General features: G+C 38.5%; 1 protein-coding gene across 5 annotated transcripts in view; it reads left to right on the forward strand.

The window, feature by feature from the left end:
* The window catches only part of LOC108715797 (ras-related C3 botulinum toxin substrate 2), a 65,125-nt gene that overhangs the window by 18,647 nt on the left and 21,178 nt on the right, over positions 1 to 25,300 (forward strand). The window contains exon 2 of one of the 5 annotated variants that reach the window (XM_041561662.1): positions 1,476 to 1,582. In XM_041561662.1, the coding sequence (XP_041417596.1) occupies positions 1,557 to 1,582 (26 nt within the window). In that variant the 5' untranslated portion in view covers positions 1,476 to 1,556. Of the gene's footprint in view, positions 1 to 1,475; positions 1,583 to 20,931; positions 21,048 to 21,599; positions 21,665 to 25,300 lie in introns of those variants that run through there. The other 4 variants (XM_041561663.1, XR_005961003.1, XM_018261266.2 and 1 more) reach the window with 4 other exon arrangements.

Below are 25,300 nucleotides of genomic sequence, written 5' to 3' on the forward strand. Positions count from 1 at the left end.
TCAGATTTCAAAAAAGACCCTCTATTCAGAGACGCGCTGTTCACGTGGAAATTTCTCTTCTCAAGTCATGGCTTTAATCATATGCAAACCCCATTTATGCCTTTAGAACTTCTTTGGGGAAAAAATCAAGATTGGGATATCCTTGGTTCCTCCCATTCAGAAGGAAATATCCACCTTTTATGATCAAAGATGTAGTGGCACCCACAAATGGCAATTTAATTAGTTGGAGTTATTTTAGGAGTCAAAATAACCTGAAGTCATGTGATCACTACATATACATTATCAAGAGTGGTTTGCTGGGTTTTCCAAATAGAGAGTCACTTGCCCTCCAGAAACACTGGATAGCCGACTCAATAAATAAATTCATAGAGAAATTCTATCCATTGAACATACATTTTATTTCTCAAAAACTATGGCCATCATCGGGTAAACAAAATCACCCTCTTGCTAAAGTGGCGGATAAATGGTCGGGTTATTTACAAACAGAAATCTCACCAAACCAACTTTCTCAATCCATTCATAAGTATAACTTGAATTTTAAAACTCTAAATTGGAGAGTTCAACATTTTAAAATGGTCCATTTGGGCTATGGGAAAATGTTCAAAAAGTTTTCAGGTTCAAACTCCCAATCCTTTTGTCCTAAATGTACTCAATTAAATGTTGACTTGTTTCATTACTTGTGGAGTTGCCCTGAAATCCATAAAGTCTGTCTCGCTCTGGAAAAGTTTCTGAATCACAAATTTAACCTCCATATCAAACTAAATCCAGTTTGGGCATTACTACACCTGAATTACCCTGATTCGTCTTTGAAGCCACACCCAAAATCTTTATTCAATAAACTTAACAACGTTATTACATTGTTGACAGCAGCTACAAAGAAATTGTTATTCTTAAACTGGTTATCTGTATCTACACCTTCAATAAAGGATATCTTGTCCCTCTTAAATCACTTATGCTGGCAAGAAGTGATAAGGATTAAGACTGCTGATCCTCACCTTAAACAAGATTTTATTAACAATTGGGACTTTTTTGACTCTACTAACAAACTCCATTCACTTGGACTGCTACATTTATAATTGTAGTTTGTAACTCATTTCAAAATGTTGATTTACATTTGTGATGTGTTTGTGGTCACTTACATGTTCCAGGAAATCCTTAATAATATCTTTCTTATTCTACTTTCAAGATAAGCTGAGCATTATTACGTTAATATGTTTTGTTTTACTTTAGTTTTCTTACTTAGCTCTAATAACAGCTTAGGTGTATTCTCCATCATCAAATTCTTCTAGGACACCTAACTCTCTAAGCTGTATAAGTTTGTGTTATAGTCCTTCAATGGACCAATGTTATATCTTGCTTGTTTTTGTAAAACCCAATACAACTTTTAAAAAACAAAAAATAATTCCTGTCAATTCATTTATGTACTAGTGCTTTACATTTGCTTGACGTGTTGGTTTTTTATTCTTTATCAAAAGGTTTTCTCACCTAAGAGCCTCCACCAAGTGAGTTTAGTCAACAAACGCCTGGAGAACCTGAATATTTAGTGCATCCCTGGAATGACAAAAATTTGTCAAGACAAAGAGTAAGCATAAGCAAAAAGCGATAGAAAATATTCTGTGATTTTTTTTTTTTTATATACAAGTGACGTATGGAAATTAAATAATCTACAAAACTATTTTATACAGGTATCCAATCTCTTATATGAAAAACCCAAAATGCAGAAAGCTTCAAATTATGGGAAGGCCAACTCCTTTAGTTTTTAGAAGGTGACATTTACTGGTCTTTTACTTTTAGGGCCTTATTTATCAAAATCTGAATTTATGTATTTAAGTTAATAAAGTCTGACCAAACTAGAATCCTAGATGTGACCTTATTTATTAATAAAAAAAGCACAATTTAACTAGATTTGGGACAAACTTGATAAAATCGAGTGAAAATCCGAATCGTACAATTTTTTCTGAGTTTTTTCTCAAAACCCCGAATTTTTCGCATTTTTGCCCGAAAAATCAGAAATAGTTGTAGACAAGAGAAACTTTCAAATAGGATAGGGACCTCTCCCATTGACTTATATATAACCTGAGATGCTGGACTTTCAGATTCAGACTTTTTTCCATCCTCGGGGTGTAATAAATCTCGGAAAAAAAATAGAGTTTTTTTCCCACTAAAAATTAGAATTTTATAGTTAAAATAACTCGAATATTTTGAGTTTTTGGCATTCAGACTTTAGTAAATAACCTCCAAAATTGCTATAGGTTATTGCACCTGGGCAAACTTTGTGCCTACAGCTCTAAGCCTGAAACAAATATTATACCTGGCACAGAATTATCCCCTATGAGATACAAATCTTAGGGTAACAGATCATTAGGGATGTAGCGAACTGTTCTGCTGCGAACTAGTTCGCGCGAACTTCGACCGTTCGCGTCCGCCGAATGTTCGCAAACGTTTGGGAACGTTCGCATTTTGAGTTCGCGTTCGATTCGAATACAAGTCGTTCGACCATTCGACCATTCGAATTCCTTCGACCGCTAAAATCGAACGATTTCCATTCGTTCGAACGATTGTAAGCATTCGATTCAATGAAAAGCATTCGATCGAATGGCTTCGATCGTTCGATTCGAATGAAAATCCTTCGATCGAATGATTAAAATCCTTCGATCGTTCGAATCGAACGATTTTAGCGGGTGTTCGAAGTTCGCGAACTGTCCGCGAACGTTCGCATTTTTTGCCGGTGTTCGCGAACGGCGTTCGCGAACACCAAATCGGCAGTTCGCTACATCCCTACAGATCATGTTCAAAATGGAAGAACTTTTGTTGGAAGAGTGGTAGAAGTAATAGAGGTCACATATGTGTGTAATATACATGAAAGACATTTTAATAACCAATGACAAAAGGGGATAACTGATAAGAAATTTGGTATAATTTGCTTGTTGGTCTTGTTTTCCATCAGTTCTATTTGTATATAGTGGCAGATAAATGATAAAGGATGCTGAAATCCATATGTACAACTAGTTCAGAGTTTGTTTACATACACTATAAAACACTTTATAACGGCACACATTTATTAAAGAAATGGTAATTGTGCCCCTGTAGGAGATTGACTTTTCCCTTGACAATGATACCTTTGTTCTGAGATTTTTGCTGCCTGTATAGAAGTGTAACAGAACAGGCATTTCACACTTTATACCCGGATCTTTATAATAAAGCAATTATTTTATTCTTAATAGACTTGATTTTGTGAGCAGCAGCAATGATACTCTGTCTAAAAGACCCCAGGCTTCCATTGTTCTCATTTACACACTGTAGCAAGCAGAAGACTTATCAAGCAGAACCGTGAAAGCAGAATAAAGGTTAATGGAAGCAGAGCAAGGACAACTATGGTGCTTTTATAAAGTATAATTACACAAAAATTCAATTTCTATACCACTTAGTTACCAGTGTTTCCCGATCCTTTAGTAACAATATGATGTAGGTCTAACAGAAAAAAAAAGCTACAAGGGACCTCAAAATACAGAAATTGCATATGGCGGCAGTGAAAAGGGGATACGTTTTTTCTAGTTTCTGACCTTTCACCCAGGTACTCTCCTATCGCTGTTTTACTGAACAAGAAGATGGCAATGTGGCTGGCATCTTTCTTCACAAATTTGTTCTCAATCAGCAATCGGATACCCTGATACAGCCAATTAGAGAGAAATTAGCAAAATAGGGGTTATTTGTATATTCAGTTACATTTGCATATTTGATTGCTTTTTGTTGTTGCAACTTCGACATGTACAAAGAAAGGCTGAGTTCCTGTACCATTTTCAATGCTACAAATAAGGAAGATATCCCTGTGTGCTTGATAACGTCCATTGACTACTACAGGTATGGGGTCCATTATTCGGAACCCTGTTATACAGAAAGCTCCCAATTGGGGCTATCTCCATTTTAATCAAATAATTCCGATTTTTAAATATTATTTTGTTTTTCTAAAAATAGAACCCAAATAATGCTTCTTGGAGGATAATCAATATGTTTGGGTTTAATTAATGATTAAATGATTTAATTCAACAATTAAATTTAACTATTTAACTAGACTTAAGGTATGGAGATCCAAATAATGGAAAGCCCCAGTTCCAGAGCATTCTGGATAACATGTTCCATACCTGTTCTAAACACTGTAGAAAACATTTGCTTGGCATAAAAGATCTTCCGCTACATTAGCTAATCATGACCAGAGACTATAATGATGATCCTATAAATTCACTCTACACTACAAAACATGGCCAAAAGTATCTGGACATATGCCTGTCTAACGTCATTTCCCGCTCATGGGTAATAATATAAAGACAGATATAAGAGTATCTACTCTTCTGGGAAGGTTTTCGTCATAAGATTTTGGAACACTGAGAATGGTGCACATTTTTGCACTCTGCATCTTGTCCCTGCTCTGGCAGGTTCTGCACTACAGTGACTGCAACGAGTTTCAGAAGCCTATTAGCTGTATGTAGCATTTGACCTGATGTTGGTGATCGATCCACAGATGTTCAGTAAGGGATCCATGTGGATCAAATAAAAATGTTCCCACTCCCACCTCAGCAAACCCATTCTGTATGGACCTTACTTTGTGCACAGGGACATTTTCCTGAAACAAGAAATAGGCTTCTCCAAGTGCTGCCACAAAGTAGGATGCACAGAATTGTCAAGAATGGTTTAAGGTTTGCCATCAGTGAAACTAGTAGCCCCACCCAGACCATGGAAAACAGCCCCATATCATTATCCTTCCTCCACCAAACATTACTGTCAATATTATGCATCCAGGCAGCAGGTCCGGACTGAGAATTAAAATAGGCCCTGGCATTTCAGGTACACGGAGGACCAATCAGCCCACATGGAGGCCCAAACAGCCCCACCAGCCCACTAAATACTTACTTTCTATGGGTCCTTATAGCAGCCCCTCTGGCATTTGCCAGAACCCACAGATTGACAGTCCGGCCCATGGTTCTCCAGGGAATTGGCCAAACCCAGATTTTTTGCCTATTGCAGCGGTCCCCAGTGGGGGGGGGGGGAGATGTGTGGGTCCATTACAGGCTTACCAAAAAACTGTATACTGCCCAAACAGTATTTTGGTCCTTGTCACGATCAGTAGAAAGCTTCCTGGGCTTTGCACAGCTGTTGTCATGGCCATGGCTATTATAGACTGCAGCCGGGACCAGAGGCGACCTGATTTTGACACAGCCCACAGCTCGTCACCAGTCCATGGCCAGGTGGTTGGAGACCCATTGCCACCCATAAAACCCCTATGCCCTATAAATTATTTTGATGACATTTCTTTAGGAGACAATTGGAACCCACCGGTGAGTGCTTTAACTAAGGACATTATGTTTTAGAGTGTCCAGGTACTTTTGGCTTAATACTGTATATATTGTATGGCATCAGTTTCTTGATTTTTAGTAATTTTTAGTAATTACTCTCACCTTTGGAAACATGTTAAATTTTCTGCAATCACTGAGAAGCTCATTGTCCCTCTGGGTCTTACGACTGTGAACACAAGAAATTGGTGAGGCATTGTTATTATTATTATATTATTATTATTGTTATTAATGTTTGAAGTTGTTTATTTTGACTTAGGCCTAATGTGTGAGTGAATGTCCCCAGGTCTGAACATTGAGACCCGCCTTACCTATCAACCAAGCCTTTAATATCACCCAAATCAGCTACTATTTCAGTAATCTCATTCTGCAGATCCTGGGATAGAAGGGAAAAATAAGGGTTTGATCAGTTGGTGGAAGCAGTGGGAGACAATTTTAATGAGGAGCTTAAAATGAGAACTGGAGGAAGGAAACAGGATAAAGTCGTGATGGATGAATGGGGAATGTTGAATCCTGTCAATTTAGTGAGTGGGGTTTAAAGTTGATGCCCAAACAAAAGACATTAGCTAGAAGGAGAATGAGACAACTTGCAGTGGAAAAAGGAAATGAGGCATTTTTATTGTGGTGGAGGCAAGAAGATTGATAGTGCAGGGTTATAATGTGGAAGAGCAGTAATAATTATTATCTTCACTGAGTGTAAATTCTGCCGCTCCAACACTTTTATTTGCAATCAAGTATAAAGACATTGTGAAATAAGGGAAGGGAGCAATCAGAGCAGTTATCATTACAGATGCAGAGGTTTGTCACTCAGCAGATATCAGGGTCAGACCGGCCACAGAACACAATTCAGAGATTGGCACCTTAATATGTTCAAATAGCTCGTTTCTGAGAGATCCTGATGTTTGGATACCGGGCTGTTCTGTCTGAACCGGCGCATTTGTCTGTGGAGATACAGATACATGTGATCATTGTCAGTAGCACTTTACAGTATGTCACGTTATGGTCTTTATATAAATGTGTCTCTAATAAATAAAGGCCTTCTGTGGACAAGAGATTGTTGAGATACCTATGTGTTATATTATAGATAATGACTGTGAAAACCCATTGACTAAGTGCTGAAAAGGGGTATGTTGTAAGGGCAACCAGGCATATTGCTCAGTGTGGGGAGGTGGAAGAATTATTGTGCCACTTTAATTGGGAATAATGAGCAGATGACTAACTGCAACCAAGAGTGTAAAGAGCAGCAGGAGATTATGGAATTAATTACTAGAGTTCATTAAAATTGTCTATAATTCATTGATCATTAGCACTGTGAATTTTTAAGCACCAAAATGAATGCAGCCACTTTACTTAAAGCAGAATGAAAGCGCCAATTCATGGGGGTGCCAAATGTTAGGGAACCCCCAAGTATAGTAATGATTTACTTGATACCACAAGCAGATGCTCCTGTTTGCAGAAAACTGCACCGACCCAGGGGATTTGCGATTGAACAATCTTCTTCCTCCCTTCTTCTTTCTTCAAAATCCAGCAGTCAACACATGCGTATTAGAGAACAGTTTTCTGCTAACTGAAGAACCAGACTAGGGTATCGGGTAAGTCATTATCATCAACCTATCCAACCATTAATTAGAGCTTTCTTTCTCCTTTGAGTGTAATTTTTGAAATTTGTCTTATGAAAACTTTATCCTACAAATACGAGTGTGGGACCTGTTATCCAGAATACTCGGTACCTGGGGTTTTGCAGATAATGGATCTTTATTCCTTAAGTTCAAGTAAACATTAAATAAAGCCAATAGGCTGGTTTTGCTTCCAATAAGGATTAATTATATCTTAGTTGGGATCAAGTACAAGCGACTGTTTTATTATTACAGAGAAAAAGGAAATCATTTTTAAAAATGTGGATTATTTGTATAAAATCGAGTCTATGTGAGACAGCCATTCCGTAATTCGGAACTTTCTGTATAATGGGTTTCCGAATAATGGATCACATACCTATACTATACATTAATGTAGTTACTGTATACATTACATTGTTGAGAGAAAAAACAGAAAATGCATAAAATTGTGGGGAAATGTGCAGTCACAGGTTGGATAACAAAGAGCAGCAACACTGCTATAATATCAAATCAATTATCCGGACACCTGTTACCCAGAAAGCTCCAAATTATGGGAAGGCCATCTCCCATAAACAATGCAAATTTTTAAAAATTATTTCATTTATCTCAGTAAAACAGGACCTGGTACTTGATCCCAACTAAGATATAATTATTAAACTGTTATTAGAAGCAAAGCCATCTGACTGGGTTTATTCACTGGTTAAATCAATTCTTCATAGACTCAGCGGCAGATTTATCAAGGGTCGAATTTCGAAGTTGAAAATACTTCGAAATTCGACCATTGAATTGAATTGAATTACTTTGACTTCGAATATCGAAGTCGAAGTTTTTTTTCATCGAATTCGACCATTTGCGGTCGAAGTAAAATCAATAAATATTCCTGAAAATTACTTGTGTGGGAAAAGACTTTGTAATAACAAATCTGAATCGTATGAATTTTTCAGATTTTTTTGCCGAAAACTGCAACTTTTTAGGGTTATCTCCTGAAAACCACCAAATCTTTGGATTGTTGAATCAAAAAATTGTGATTTCCCCCTTTAAAAGTCTGACCAGAAAAAAAAATAATCCGATTTTAATAAATAACCCCCATAGTGTTACCAGCTGTCGGTGGGCACTGGGCATTTTACTTTAGCAACAGGTAAAGCAGCCCTACTTCATAGAAATATGAGAAATATGAATAAATATGATATAAACAATTTATAACAGTACAGGGCAACAGTACATCATATTTTAACAATTTTAAAACACTTTTATTTTGTGGGTTTACTGTTCCTTTAACAGCAGGAGGCCAGCCCTTCAGTATCAGTTAGAAGTTTTTTTTTCAAGTTTTTTTATTTATTGGTTACATCTTCAACATACAGAAATAAAGGATAAGTTTGCAATAATATTCAAGCGTACATTGATTATTCATATGGGTTGAGCGACTCTTCACCCAGGTGAGAGTCTGAATCAATGGTTTTCACAAACGAAGAACAAACCCTTTTTTCCTAATTTTTAACTCAAACACAAACAGGGGTACATGGGGGGGGGAATGATCATGTGCTAGCTTCTGTTCCCATACATGTAGGTCATTTAACAAAGTAGAGTCCCGAGGTGTGTTCGTATCAATTATATCGTCCCATGCACCCCAGATTTTCAAATTTATCTGTGCAGCCTCTACTAATATATATTAGCTTGTAGAAGGGAAGAGCTTGGTGAAGTTGCATTCAATTTTATATTCAGGTTGTGTTTAAAAGGACTATAAAATGAGTCTGTAAAGAGTGGCCAATAATCTAGTTGTCCTGTCATGTTACAGTATGTTGCCATGCACTGGATCTTGCATATATTATTCATCCTGATCCTCTTGGTCCACACAGACTCTTTAAAGGGCATGTAAAGTCTAAAATAGAATAAGGCTAGAAATGCTGTAGTTTGTATACTAAATATAAACATGAACTTACTGCCCCACAAGCCTAATCAAACAAATGATTTATGCTTTCAAAGTTGGCTACAGGGGGGTCACCATCTTGTAACTTTGTTACATATCTTTGAAAGACTAAGACTGTGCACATGCTCAGTGTGGTCTGGGCTGCTTAGGGATCGTCATAAACAAAGCTGCTTGAGTTCTGCATGGCTGGGAAGTAAGGCTGGGGCTCCCCCTGCTGTTCATAATTATGATTGTTTCCCTGCTCAGCAGTTAGGGACTGTCTGATAATTCCTATCCACAGCAGTAAATGAAGGGAGAATTTCACTGCATACAGTCAGGTTTCTTATAAAAACAGTACACATTTTTTAATTAAAGTATATTGGAGATAGGTTTCTTTTTCATTAAAGAAAGTAAAAATGGGATTTTATTGTTTGCCTTTACATGCCCTTTAACCTGAATTGTTATAGAGACTTGCACTATGTCATCATTACAATGTTACACTGCCTTCTAGTTTACTGCTTCCAATACAGCCAGCCCTACTTCCCTTATTATTCTGACTTTTATTTCTATACTTATGTAGCCAGTTCAAAGTACTCACTTTACCTCTCTTCATTATAGGATCAGCCTGATCTTAGACCCTTGCCCAGTATTTGCTATACAGGTATGGGACCTGTTATCCAGAATGATCAGGACCTGCGGTTTTCCGTATAATGGATCTTTCTGCAATACATTAATTCTACTAGAAAATTGTGTAAACGTTAAATGAGTCCAAAAAGTTGTTTTTGCATCCAATAAGAATTAATTGTATCTTAGTTTCTGTAATACGGAGCTTTCTGGATAATGTGTTTACGGATAACGGATCCCATACCCATATTATATTAGTCTGTATGCATATTCCATTGCTTCCATTGCTTCTGCCAATGCTGCCATTCAGTCTAAAAAGATAGTCCGACTTTCCCCTTCTTTCCAAACTTTCAAATGCTCCCTAAAGACCCACCTGTTTAGAGAAGCTTATTCAATGTATTCTCATTTATCAGTCATAGCTGTATCATAAATCACAAATTTGTTTCTGAAATCCTTATGTCTCAATTGTACCCTAACCATTAGTTTGTAAACTCTTGTGAGCAGCCACCTCTATTCCTATTGTACTCTGTAAACCCTGTTCGTTATAAACTACTATACTATGTGGGACATTCACTAAGATTCATAGTTTCGCCAGGCATAACTTCGCCGCACTTCGCCAGGCGTAGTTTCGACAGCGCTCTGCAAATTCACTAAAATCTGAAGTTGCGCTCAGGGGTAGCGTAAGGTTGCGAAGTTGCACCAGCGTTGATTCGCTAAGAGAAGCAAAGTTACGCTAGCGATGGTTAATTTGCATACGGCGCCAAATTCAAAATTCAATGGAGGAATATGTAGCAGCACTACAAATGCCTGGGAAACCTTCAAAACATCAAAGAATTTTTTTATTTTGCCCTACACATGTGCCCACTGTATAGTTAAGTTGCCATGAGTTAGGAAATGTAGGGGGGAAGGAGGGTAGCCCCAAAAAATGTTTCGATCTTTTTCAGCCTATCACCCATAATATAGAAAAAACGCCAGCGTTTTTTGGGACTTAGAAAAATTTTTAACTTTTTTTTGAAGAAATCCCTATCTACTCTATTGCGCTTCGCCTGGTCTGAGGTGGCGAAGGAAGTCTAGCGTAAAAGGTAGCGTTCAGAACAATACGCGCGTTAGTGAATTTGCGTAGTTACGTCCGTTGCGCAAATTCACCAGGCGTAAGGGTGCAAAGTTACACTAGTAAAGTTACGCCGGCGTCCGTTAGTGAATTTGCGAAGTAACGAAAATGACCAACGCTAGCGAATTGACGCTAGTGTTAGGCGCTTCGGCGCATAGCAAATTTGCCCCTATATGTAAAGTACTACGTAACTTGTTGGCACTCTATAAATAAATGATGATGATGAAAGGACTGCTCTTCTGTTATATTTTAATGCCCCATCAGAGCATTGTTTGATATATACAAAATTGATATCAAACACCAACCTGACTTGACTGAATTGGTAATTAGTAAATAGAATACAGTTTACATTACAAGACTATGGCTTTTCTGAAAAGAATACATTTTTGGCTTTTACATTAGAAGATTATGGCTTTTTCATTAGACTATTGCATTAGAAGACTATGGGGCAAATTCACTAAGATGCGAAGTTGCGCCAGGCGCAACTTCGCCGCACTTCGCCAGGCGTAGTTTCGCCAGCGCTCCGCAAATTCACTAAAATCCGAAGTTGCGCACAGGGGTAGCGTAAGGTTGCGAAGTTGCGCTATCGTTGATTCGCTATATAAAGCGAAGTTACGCTAGCGAAGGCTAATTTGCATACGGCGCGAAATTCAAATTTCAATGGAGGAACACGTATCTGCACTACAAATGCCTAGAAAACCTTCAAATCAGCAAATAAAAATTTTATTTTGCCCTACACATGTGCCCACTGTCTAGGTAAGTTGCCATGAGTCAGGAAATGTAGGGGGGAGGAAGGGGAGCCCCAAAAAATTTTAGATCTTTTTCAGCCTATCAGCCATCATGTAGAAAACACGCCAGCGTTTTTTGGGACTTAGAAAAAAAATTGACTTTTTTTTTAAACAATCCCTATCTACTCTATTGCGCTTCGCCAGGTCTGAGGTGGCGAAGGAAGTCTAGCGTAAAAGGTAGCGTTCAGTACATTCCGCAAGTTAGTGAATTTGCGTAGTTTCGTCGCTAGCGAAGATTCGCCTGGCGTAAGGTTGCGAAGTAACACTAGCGAAACTACGCCAGCCTTCGTTAGTGAATTTGCGCAGTAGCGAAAATGCCAAACGCTAGCGAATTAACGCTAGCATTCGGCGCTTCGGTGCTTAGTGAATTTGCCCCTATGGCTTTTCTGAAAAGAATAGTTTTGCTGTTGCAGGTGAAAATGGGTTTATTGTACCCAAAGCTACCACTAGATGGCATGTTAAGTCAAGTAAAGCATGGATTTGATTGGCAATGTGCATAAGGCAGATAAAAGATGGCGACGCCTGAAGTGCTGTTGCTATGAATACAGTCATTACAAAAAGAAAACACTTTAATTTGATTAATCTATAACTACTATCTATAATGGTTAAAGAATTCTGTTAAATATTCTGTGTAGCTTTAATAACACGAACGTTTAAATACTGATTATGAAAAAGGACCAGAGACAGAAAACATTAAAATGAATCACTATTTTCTTGTAAAATATTTTCGCTGAAATTCTGGTTTCTTCCAGGGTATTTTATAGTTGCGTCCAGTCAATTTTCACCTACCCAGTCCTTTATATGTAATTCATGAGAAAAATCAGAAGTGCAAAATTGTGACTTGGTGCAGTAAATAAAAAAAAGGCTATCCAATCTGCATACATATAGATTTGCACACACACACATATTTAAATTCTTAAGCCTTTTCATTCGTACAACCACAGGTATGGGATCCGCTGTCTGGAAACCCGTAATCCAGAAAGCTCCGTTAACCAGAAAGCATTTTATCCAAATAATCCAATTTTTTAATAACGATTAGCTTTTTCTCTGTAGTACTAAAACATTACCTTTCACCAAACTGAGATCCTAATCCTTATTGGAAGCAGAACCAGCCTAATGGGTTTATTTAATGTTCACATTATTTTCTAGTTCTCTTAAGGTACACTATGAAGTATGAAATTACTAAAAGATCTGTTATCCGGAAAGCCCCAGGTCCCAAGCATTCCAAATAAGATATACTGTAATTAATGCTCATTAGAGGCAAATCAATATGATTGGGTTCATTTAATGATTACATTAAACATTAAACAATTACATTTAACATTTTTACTAGACTTAAGGCATGGAGATCCAAATAATGGAAATCCTAGGTCCCAAGCACTCTGATAACAGGTCCCATACCTGTACCAAGTAACAAATGCTTTATAGCTTGTATTTATAGCTACAGGGCTGCTATACAAAACCACAGATACAGCATCCCTGCAGCATGAAAGCTACTAGTCTCAGAACATGGTACCTTCATGATCCTCCTTGTCTTGGCCACTTGTCCTGCTACTCAAATGCATCACTGTTGCACATACAGAGTGTTTCAATCATTTCTTGCCTATGTGCAGCTTTCAGACCAGTAGGGACAGAGGCCAGAGGGCATGCACCTGTGCTTCCAACCATCCCATCTACAATAAGCATGGAGCTGGAAGGCTTTTACAGAGAGTAGTGACCTTTATACCTACTGCTGTATGTATATTTCTGTACAACCTATAAGAGGTGGATCAGTGCTTTATTAGACCTTGAAAAAAATAGAAGCATTACAGACAGCAAAAAATATTATTCTCTGCTAGACCCTTCAATACTTTGTATTCTTGTAGCAAATAAGTTCTTGCAGGGTTAGACAGGTGGTGGCAGGACATGGGTAAAAACCCAGTGGGCCTGCAGACCCAAACCTGTACACGATTACAGGTCAGGCTGCCCCCTGATCTTGCCCCCCTTTGGCTCCGAACACGCAAGGGTTGCTACTGAGGTGGGGGGGGGTATAGGGGGTTGTGTGGAGGCAGGGGGGCCCTGGTGGGCCTCCAAAACTTAGTTCTTGTATTTTTAAGCTAGTGTATAGTTGCCAGCTGTACAGTTTTGATTCAGGTGGCACATTTTTTACTTGGGCAGATCTGCTGAGATTCAGGGTTCCAGTGCAAAACTCTGTTTCTGGGACCCCGATATGCCCAATCCCAACTACACTCTGCCACCTACTGGGAAAGACCTTGCACTGCAATGGCAGTAAATGAGACATAGCTGCCTGGGTGATTAAGAGGACCACTTGGGTGTCCAAATACAGGGGAAACTGCCTCAGTAAACATTTCTAAACCTCAGGGTCCCTACTCCAGTATAAATAAAATTATTAACTGATATATTAACAGAATGCTGCACTCTCCCCACCTTTATCTTCCAGTTCTGGAACCAAAAGCAGAAATGCCATTAGGACAGGATAGAGAACAATATCAAGAGGCAGCTTTTTCCATACTTGTATGGGGGGCCCTAGATTCCTACACACTTGTCTGCTTCATATATCCAGTATCTCAGTCATTGCCTTCTGAATCTCTAAAGAGAATTCCAAGGACTTTATATAAGTAATATATTATTCATCTCATATCATCACATCTTTCGTGTGGTTTCTCTTCACTATAGATTTCATCATCTTAGATCTCTTCCACACATGTTATCTTATTCCTCCTTCATTTTTTTGCTGTAGAGATATTCAAGTTGATGTTTGCTTGCTTCATTGCATAGCGAGTCATGAGCCCAGATGAGTAGTTTGATAGGGAAGCACTCAGAGGAAATAGGGTTATACTAGGTAAAAGAACTCCCTTTTTATTCTGCAAACCTCTACATTGCCCAGGGTAATGTATTAATTCTGGGGCCCTCAGCTGGAATATATAACTGCCAGTTCCCATTTTCAGCAGGCAGTGAGATGCATGGAGTTATAATTCAATTACAGATGAAAGGCAGCAGGTTGGGAATCTTCATTATAAATAGTGAAGGCAGCTAGAATTGGTTACAGCATGGAATATCAGCTGCAATCTCTACCAGAGGGATCATACCCTGGGCACAACGCCAGCACTAATAGAAGGGAAACTGACACATGGCATATTTTTCATATCAAAGTGTTTTCACTTTTTTTGTGAAAATACAGGTGTGTGGTTTATTCTTTTAGCTAAGTATTTATACAAACAGTATAACATACATATTTTCTATAAAGAGTGAAAATGCAGATTTACATGGATATTTGGTTGTGATGTAATTTGTTTATCTATTACCCATACCTTATATTAGTGTGCAGTTTTCTGTTTCTTAGCTTCCCTTTCTCAACCTTGAGTCCTGTCCAGGTACCCACTGACGTCACTTCTGAAGACTTCCAGCAGGGGCCTGCTTGGCTATGGGAAACCTCTTGGTTGGGCGATATCTGATGCTTCAAAGTGCACAGTTTCAGTTCAGATCTGTGTTGGTCTAGTAATAAAGACCCATGCAGGACTCTATCTCAACAACTGATTAATGTTATCTAGGTCTCTCTATACGTGATGTGCAGGTTGACAAAAAGTTGCATGCCTATGGCATAACTAAAAGGTGATCCTTCACTAAAATTAAAATTCCTCTGCTACTGATCCATGTCATTCAGTGTCGGACTGATGCACAAGGAAGACTCCCAGTGTTCCCAGTTGTCAAAAATGCCCTTTTGCTCAATCATATGCCTTGTATATATCTATACCATGGCAGGACAATGGGGGAAGGATAGGTGATAGTATGTAAAGTGAAGCGAATAAGTAGAGAAGGAAAAATCATTTGGAGAGTGGGTCTGTAGTCTCAGGTTTTCTGGCAGGCTCCTGGCACCCCAGCCTATCACTCCTGCACTGCCTGAATCGATGTCTCTAACATTAGTCAGCAGAGGAAGACCAAGCTTGGACTTGAGCAAACACGTGTGTGTGTAGTGACGTCAGAGACCGGATCGGTGCAGAGAGTTGGCAGAGAAAAGAAAGTTCCTACAAGGGGTAGGTGGAATCCTCTTCAATAGGTACATGCCTTGCACCCCCAATCGTTGCACTATAGGCAAGTGCCTTTTCTGCCTACCCCTATTTCTGGCCCTGCTAGTCAGTAATGGGGGTCTGGGGTGGCAAAGGCCACTTTTAGAATGTAAGAAAAATGATAAATTTTTAGAGCTCTAATCAGAGTTGTCACCTGTCCAGTTTTGACCCGGACAGCCAGGTTTTGTCCAAATTAGGGAAACCGGGCAGGATTACCATAGATTAATGCGGCGATCGGACAATTGCTGATTGCCACTCCCCAGTCCTGCCACTGACATCTCTGGACAGCCCCTAGACCGTCAGTGCCCCACCCCTTCCAAGTCATCAGTCTACCCTTCAGCATCATCTGCCTGTCCCCCTTCAGTAAATGGTGGCAACCCTAGCTATAATGGCAAATAAAATCTGGAAAGTCAGTGTCACTATCCCAATAATACTGCTACTAATAATTACTATCCTTCTTTATAACTATTATTAGTAGTAGAAGTAGTAGTATAATTCATTTTTCAATGTTTTCCTTATAGTTCCTTGAGATATTCAATATTTTAATAGCAAGCCTAAGATATTTCTCTTGTATAAACAGCTCATTTATTGTGAGAGTCCCAGGCCAATAGCATGAATAATTGGTTATACTTGATGGAAAAAGACAGGCTGGGAGGGAAGCAGTATTTTCCCTGATCTACTAAACGGATTCTTTGATAAGCCAGCACAAAGCACAGCTGAGGTGTTTAATACAAGGAATATATGATGATGCACAGATAAACATTAAACAAGGTGTCAAAACAGCTCTTCATTGACAGGTATCAAAATGTCAAAAAAGTGCTCAGTGCAAAATCAGTTGGGGACATTCCTGCCCTAAATCTTCACCCAATGAAATGATGGCCCAATTCTCTTAACCTGCCAATAAATGACATAATGGCTCACTGGCATTAAGCCTGCATGATGTGCTACGTTAGTACCCTCTGCTGGATACAGCACAGAATAGTCATTATTAATGGAATATCTATCTAATTAAAGTCTTTAGACATCTCCTTTGAAAATAATTTATTGCAACAGCATCTTAAAAATAATACCCTCTTTCTTACATCCTGTTCCAGCACACTCCATTTTACAGATCAGATTGTCAGCCCTGTGGATATTAGTCTGCCCTTGCCAGTACCCTGAACTGACATTTAATCCATGAGGTAACAATCAATTTAGGGGGCACATTTACTTACTCTTAATTAACCCTCGTTATTCGACCGTCAAAGTAAAATCCTTCGACTTCGAATCTCGAAGTCAAAGGATTCATCGCATTTCCTTCGATCGAACGATCGAAGGAAAAATCGTTTGATTGAACGATTAAATCCTTCGAATTGAACGATTCGAAGGATTCTAATCCATCGATCGAATGATTTTCTTCGATCAAAAAAAGCTAGGAAAGCCTATGGGGACCTTCCCCATAGGCTAACATTGGTGCTCGGTAGGTTTTAGGTGGCGAAGTAGGTGGTCGAAGTTTTTTTTAAAGAGACAGTACTTCCACTATCGAATGGTCGAATAGTCGAATGATTTTTAGTTTGAATCGTTTGATTCGAAGTCGTAGTCGAAGTAGCCAATTCAATGGTCGAAGTAGCCAAAAAAATACTTTGAAATTCGAAGTATTTTTTATTCTAATCCTTCACTCAAGCTAAGTAAATGTGCCCCTAGGTGGCACTAGCAGCAGCAGCTACTAATAGTAGATATATGTTTTCCTACCTAGAGGGTGGAATTCCTGACTGAATGAGAGAGTGCAACAGTGCACCCTGCTGGTATAGAGAAGGAGAAGTAGGAGCTAAAAGGAAGAAGTCTCAAGCAACAAAGTAGCCCAGTTAAAGCGACAAAGAAAGTGACAGCGTTGTTGATTCCCCTAGGTCGGCTATGGAACTACTTCCTTATTTACCTCCAGCCTCGGGATAAGGAAAAGGATATATTTTACATAGCTGGCATGTATTATAAAATAGTACAGGCAAACAGAGGTGATCATAGTACAGGGCATGTATTTGTTTATGCTGTTTTTGTATTATGTGATCATATCCTCACTGCATCCCAGTTCATAATTTAAAAATATTTAGTGATGAGTACAACATTCCCTTTAATATATATATATATATATATATATATATATATATATATATATATATATATATATATAATTACATACTTCTACTTCAGGGACATACTTCTGCTGCCAGCCTGTGAGGTACAAGAGGAAGCATTTGGAGGTGGGGATTTTTCTGACATTTGTATGCTCTATCTATAACCCATCAAAACAGAACTGAATTCTATTTTTAGATAGACTTTGATATTTTCGGGGCTCAATATGGCAACCAATTCCATAGAATGTTGTTTCATCAGTGATGATGGAATGTAAAACAGTGGTCAATATTGAAGACAAATTACATTGATATAACATAATGTCACTGGATAATGTACTTTGTTTTACTCTGTCAAAGGAACAATAACATCTAAGCATTAGTTTTAAAGGAATGATAATATAATGTACTGTTGTACTGCACTGTATTTGCTTCAGAAACACTGCTACAGTTTATATGAACAAACTACTGTGTAGCCATGAGGGCAGCCATTCAAGCTCAGTATACACAGTAGAGAACAGATAAACTCTGTATTTTATAGAGCTTATCTGTTACCTTCTGTGTATCCTGTGCCTTTTCTCCTTTTTGAGTTTAAATGGCTGCCCCCATGGCTACACAGCAGCTTGTTTATATAAACTATTGTTAAATTCTGAAGGAAATACACCAGTACAGAGCAACAGTACACTAAATTTTCATTACGTTAAAACACCTTCATTTTTTGGTGTTACTGTTGCTTTAAAAACGTCGACATTATTTTTCGCAAGAAAAGAGTTGTGAGCAGAGTAAATTTTTATGAAATTGAATAGACAGCTATGGTTAAAATGGCTGAAGCAAAGACGTATGATAAATGTGTTGAAGAGTCAATATTTTCTTGCAAAAGAGTTTTTATCAGTGGTAAATTATGAATATTTTTTCAAAAATAGGAATTGCCCATCTATAAAGGGCCTTGGAGTGTGTTTTTGTGGCTTAAAGGGCATGTAAAGGCAAAAAAATAAAATCCCATTTTTACTTTCTTTAATGAAAAAGAAACCTATGTCCAATATACTTTAATAAAAAAATGTGTACAGTTTTTATAAGAAACTTGACTGTATGCAGTGAAATTCTCCCTTCATTTACTGCTGTGGATAGGAATTATCAGATGGTCCCTAACTGCTAAGCAGGGAAACAATCATACTTATGAACAGCAGGGGGAGCCCCCGCCTTACTTCCCAGCCATGCAGAACTCAAGCAGCTTTGTTTATGACGAAACCGAAGCAGCCCAGACCACACTGAGCATGTGCACAGTCTTAGTCTTGCAAAGATGTTTAACAAAGTTACAAGATGGTGACCCCCTGTAGCCAACTTTGAAAGCATAAATCATTTGTTTGATTAGGCTTGTGGTGCAGTAAGTTCATGTTTATATTTAGTATACAAACGACAGCATTTCTAGCCTTATTCTATTTTAGACTTTATATGCCCTTTAAGACATTCCTTTTCCAAGGGTGGTTATATCTAAATGTAATTCTTATGTCAATGAATCAACCAGACCCACTAGCGTAGTTAGCAGTTGCTGGTCCCCACAGATGTTGTTTGGATGTCCCTCAGACAGGGCCACCCAAAAATGACATGATCTGCCAGGGTCAGATGGGTAACTCCATTGCCCAGGAAGGGCCTGTCTAATATCACCTATTCCATGAGGAGCTATCTAAGTGGACATACAGCTAACAGCATTGGACATACAGAGGGCATGGTGGCAAAGAAGACATCATACTCCCCAAGATGCTCAGAGCAGGCAAATGGGGCATGCTACATCATTTCCATTAGTTTTTTTACTTGTTGTCTTAACCTTTAGAATACAGATTATCTAAAGATATCCTAAAGGCTATAGCAGAGGTACAGAACCAAGCTGTAGAGTAGCCCTTAGAGGAGCTGGAGCAGAAGCAATGGGGGCTTATTTTGATGGCCACATAGGGAAAGATCTGGGGGAAAAAATTCTTTGTTTTCTAGATAAATTGGAAAGTCCATCCTGAGATTTATGACAAATACTACTGCTGTGCTAGAGATTTAAGCCACTGTGGCTGAATGACTGATACTCTAATGATTCCTATTTGTCTGGCTTTATGATTAGCGAAGGTGCCATGATAAAAAATAAACCTCTAAGTGGAATCGAAAAGAAAAATTCTTTCAACCACTGGGTTCCAATGAAATAAACAGTGAGTTCCAGTTAGGGTATTTAGCTCTCGTGACAGTATTCTATGTTAAGATGGCCATACACGGGCAGATAAAGCTGCCGATATTGGTCGTTTGGACCAAAAACGTCATGGCTATATCGGGGGTAATTGGAACATTCGGCTGTATGGCCGAACAATCTAATTATGATACGCTAAGGGGCTCTGACGGGTCGGGAAGGTTTGATTTTTGACCAACCCGTCGGAGCCCCTTGGCGTATCGTAATTCGATCGTTCAGCCATACAGCCGAACGTTCCAATTACCCCCGATATAGCCATGACGTTAGTGGCATATCGGGGAAAGATCCGCTCGTTTGGCGATGACGCCAAACGAGCGGATCTTTAAGCCCCCATACACAGGCAGATAAGCTGTCGAATTGGATATCTGCAGTTTTATCTGCCCGTGTATGGCCACCTTGACATAGAATACTGTCACGAGAGCTAAATCCCCTAACTGGAACTCACTGTTTATTTCATTGGAACCCAGTGGTTGAGAGAATTTTTCTTTTCAATTCCACTTAGAGGTTTAGTTACATGCGCCTTTACATGGTGAATGCTTTCATTAGGTTTAGATGCTGTAACGCAATCTTCTGTGTTAAATGGGATAAGTGGGATAAATAGGTTTAGATATTCTGTGTTAAACATACAATCCACAGTGGTTTCATTCTTTTTCTTTATCAGCCATTCAGCTACAGTTCCAATAATATCAAGAGCAGCAAATAAATGTTCATCTCAAATCTCCCCATAACTGACCCTCAATCTGGGCTTTCAGGACTTTCAGAGCAAATAGGCAACCCCCACCCCAGTCTCACCCCCACCAATCCGTAGGGGGTAGCACCACTACATTTACACAATATTTTCTGGAAACTCCAAACCCCAGGGAGCTGCATGGCATTTTAAAACCTACATATGACCCTGCTCTTTCAGTCCCCCACCAGCTGTAAAGTCTGCTCTCTCTACTGTTATTTCACTGAGCTATTTTAGACAACTAATTAAAATGATATATTAAATTAAAGACCATTTGTTTTGGTTGTGTACATGGCGGCAGGTTAGTAATGTCTGGTATATAAAGGGTTACAAATGTAGTTCCTCTATGGTTGAGCAAATATGTTTTCCTGTTTCGCAGTGTTGCTCTCTTGTGGTCTACTTCTCTCTCTGTCTCTGCATCTTGCTACTTCCCTTTTTCCTCTTAGTGGCAGTAGAAGTCTCAAACAGAAGATCATCGACTTGATGAGAAATGCAGGCCATTAAATGCGTAGTGGTGGGCGATGGGTAAGTAGAAATGCATGGGGGGCATAAATCAACAGTTGGTAACTTATGAGGCAGTAAGGACACTTGAGCGTAACCATTCTACGGCAAAAGAAGCACATAATGTACTACCCATTTACATGGAGACTGTCCTGTTTTAAAAATCACTCTGTTGATATTTAGATACCAATGTGCATCAGAAATGTCGCTGCTCTTTCTCAGGATTATTGATAGATGAGGGCTGACTAGTGGAGATCTATTGGGCAGGAAGAGCGTTTGCATTAATGCTGATGAAAGTACAAAGCACATATCATGCTGTGTCTATTATTTTTAGTTTATACATAAGAGATGTTCAACCTGAAACCTTTAGGTTGCTGTTGGTCTGGAACTTTGAGCATCCTATTGACAGGCTAGAGCAGTAGGGTGGAGGCAGAGTTTTGTAGTTTAGCAATATTAGGATAGTCACAGTTTGGACATTCCGAAATTACATATATTTTTCCTTCCTGCAGTGCCCCACGTATTTTATGACAACCCTGTATATGCCATTGGAAGTAGATATTCTGTAGCTCATGGTGATGGTGCGGTTCTATACACCCTAAGGCCTGTATGCTGTGTGATGCTTACAAAGGCTACATTGTTATGTATGTTGCATCTCTATGTTGTACGTGTTATAGTAACCTAAAGGAAATAAACACAATCTGATAAAATAATTATTTATATGCAACTCTTACAAATCCATTACATTTCTCATTAAATAATAATGTACCTCCATATACAACCACTCAAATGTGTACTCTGCCTTTGGTTTTAATTCTTTGCTGCTTTCCAGATATGGCACCCCACGTTGTTGAACAGTACTATTTCCCATGGATCTGAAAAAGGGGAACACATGTTTATTTTTCTATTTTAACATTAGTATTGTTTTTACTAAATTGAATGTTTCTCATGTTAAATATAAGCATTAGCATGTAAAGGAGCCTGTGCTAATGATGCTGTTTTTTTTTTCATTTTCTAAACCCTGGTTCAGGAAGCATGCAATGCCAAAGATTGATATGATATGTGATATATATGATAAAGTATTGAGCCATGACAAGTTGTTATTTGCATGTAAAACACTTGATGAATTGTAGGTAGGACATGGATTAGGTACATTCCCCAAAATGGTCTACTGTGAGCCTTAATTACCTTCAATATTGTCATTTTTTTATTACAGTTCACATGTAATCTTATTGCATGTTATTGCCTTTAGGAGCCTCTCCTGAAGGTTCACCAACAATAAAACAAAAAGTTGTTTGGTTTGAGTCTATTGAGTCTATAGAGCTGGAGCTGGCAAAGTATCAAGAGTTTATAGTTATTCTAGTCATTGTTAAAACATGTATTTTCCCATATTTCTCTTTAATCCTTTGAAAGCCCAAAATTCTAATGTTGCCCTAGGTATCTACTCAACATAATACTCTGTTACCTGAAAGATAACTAAAACAGAATCCACTTTTTTTTATCTGAAATTGTCAGTTGGTTGTATTTAAGTTTCCTTCCCTGCTCATGCTGTCAGTAGCAGCACCATGCCCCTTCCGGAAATATTCGTTTTTACCATCTTCTCTTCAGTCTCTGCCTATACACTTTGCTACAACAAGCCTTTGCTGTTAGACTGTGCAGCAAACAGGAAGCTGAGGTGCGCTGGTACAACTTTTGAGCAACAGTTATGCCTTTTCATGCTACAAGTGCATTGGCTCTCCAAAGAAGGCACATTTGCAATTTATATTTGTTTAAAATATGTAGTTACTTATTGTTAAGCCATCAGGGCCAATGTGGTCAGTTGTTCAGGCAGCAGAGCCCTACTTTTTACCAGGAGTGGCATTTTTGCCGACCCTGGTAAAAAGTAGGGCGCTGCTGCCTGAACAACTTTAACAAATAACTTTGAGCCGAATTTCCGTTTTTCAAACTAGAAATTCAGCTCTTCTAGCACAGGGAGCTCAATTGCACTTTTTTGGGGTAGCGTCCTGGACCCAGTCGGTCTCCCTCCAACCCCCAAAAAGGTGTGTTCGGGGGGGAGTGGCAGCAGCAAGCTGTCTCAGGCGGCATGGGGCCAGGATCACCCCTATAAGCCATTTAGCAAAGCCTAAATTTGATTGTGAGCTCATGACTTCATGTTTTTATGCCAGATTACAGGGAGTCAATAACAATGAGTGGGTACCATTGTTGGTGCTCTATTCTATAAAGATCATAAGAAAGAAACCCAATTGGATTTTTTCAATATGGACGTAGAAAAAGGGAAAACAAAAGAAACACCATTGCTAAATAATCTTATGTAACATAGAAACAGGAAAAATAAATGCTGAGGGCTGGGTTGGAGAGGTTTGAAAAATTAACTGAAAAAAGGAAGAATGGGGAAGGGGAAATGCTGTAAGATAAAAATGCATTAGCAAATGAGACTTCATACTTTAACAGAATATTATCATCTTTGTTATTTTAGCATTACCTTATAAATCTTCTCAGTTTTACACTCCGGGGCAAATTCATCAAGGGTCGAATTTTGAGGGGTTAAATCCCTCGAAATTCGACTGGGGAATAGAATCGAATAGGCAATTCGGGCGAATTTACGCACTGGAGAATAGTCGAATTGGCGAATATTAGCCAGGCGAATAGGCGCTCGATCGAATATTCGCTCGAAGGATTTTCATTCGATCGAATGCCTTTTTATTCTATCAAAAACTTGGAAAACAAGCCTATGGGACTTTCCCATAGGCTTTTAAAGCAATTCGGTAGGTTTTAGGTGGCGAAGTAGGCAGTCGAAGTATTTTTAAAAGAGACAGTACTTCGACTATCGAATGGGTGAATAGTCGCAGCGTTTTTGCGCTCGATCCAGTACTTCGACAATCGAATGGCGAATAGTCACATCGTTTTTGCGCTCGATCTATTCGAATCATTCTACTTAGGCGAATTTACACCAATTCGATAGTCGAGGAGAACAAAAAACGACTCGAAATTCGAAGTTTTTTTACTTCGAATCCTTCACTCGAAGTTAGTGAATCGGCCCCTACATGTTTTCCCATACTTGTTATGTTTGATATGTTTTTTTATTTTAATTGTTGTTGCCTTTGTACCTGTCCCTTTCTCATCCTCTCCCATGTGCTTTGTGTTTAAATGGGCTTGAGCCCATGTTGAGCTTTTAGTGTGACACAGAGAGCAATGTTAACATTCTGGTAGCTAGGGTCCCAATTACTCTAGCAGCCATGCATTGATTTGAATAAGCCACTGGAATATGAATAGGAGAGGTCTGAATAGAAATATGAGTAGTCAAATAAGTGATTTTTCTTGTGATATTCTTTTACACTGTCTTATTGCCCTCTCTTTAAAATACTTCTTTCATGTATTTCTTTTTTTCTACAATATTTGGCCCCTTTTCTAGGCACTTTGCTTTCTGTTTGCACCATAATTTTCTGTTATCTTTGTCCCAACCACATTTGCTATAATTTACTGATTCCCTCAATCTCCTTTCACTTTTGACAGTATCACTCCCTCTTATTCCTCTGATTCCTCAGATAGAAAGATTATAAAATAACCAAAGCCATTTTTGTCAGGGCTTGTCTGCCTGTCTGTGCAAAATGTCGGACTGGCCCACCGGGATACCAGGAAAATCCTGGGGGGTACAGGTGTCAGTGGGCTCTCCTGCTTCTAAACATTTGGCCTATTTCATGGCCATTCCCTATTTCTATTAGAACAAATAGGCTAAATAGATGGAATAATTTATAAATTATATTTCATATATACAGATGCAGCCACTTTGGTTTGTCTGTTTGACACAGAATAACTAAACACAGATATCCCATTTATCTCATTTAACACAGAAAACTGTGACACAACATCCCATCTAATTAAAGCATTCACCATTGTGAACAATGGTGCTTTGGTATGCTAATGAAAAGGTTAAATGCATTAAATGAGTTAAGATAACTTTAGATAACACAGTTTCTTCAATTAACTCTGAGTCATGACGCATTTAACTCACAAATCCAAGTGGCTTCATCTGTAGTCCACATTATGCACATATAGTCCACATTATGGAAACAATCCTTATCTGGAAAAGCCTAGGTTTCAAGCTTTCTTGATAAATGGTTTCATATTTGTATATACACAATTAATAAGGCAAGATATAATATTTACAGATAAATATTTATGATTACAATTTTTCAGTAAAAATGTATATCTTTAAAGGGCAAGTCAACCCTTAAATTAAAAAAAATTGCCTGATAAAAGAAAACACCTTTTTAAGCAAC

This window comes from Xenopus laevis, chromosome 4S, assembly GCF_017654675.1.
Source record: "Xenopus laevis strain J_2021 chromosome 4S, Xenopus_laevis_v10.1, whole genome shotgun sequence".
Lineage (NCBI taxonomy): Eukaryota > Metazoa > Chordata > Amphibia > Anura > Pipidae > Xenopus > Xenopus laevis.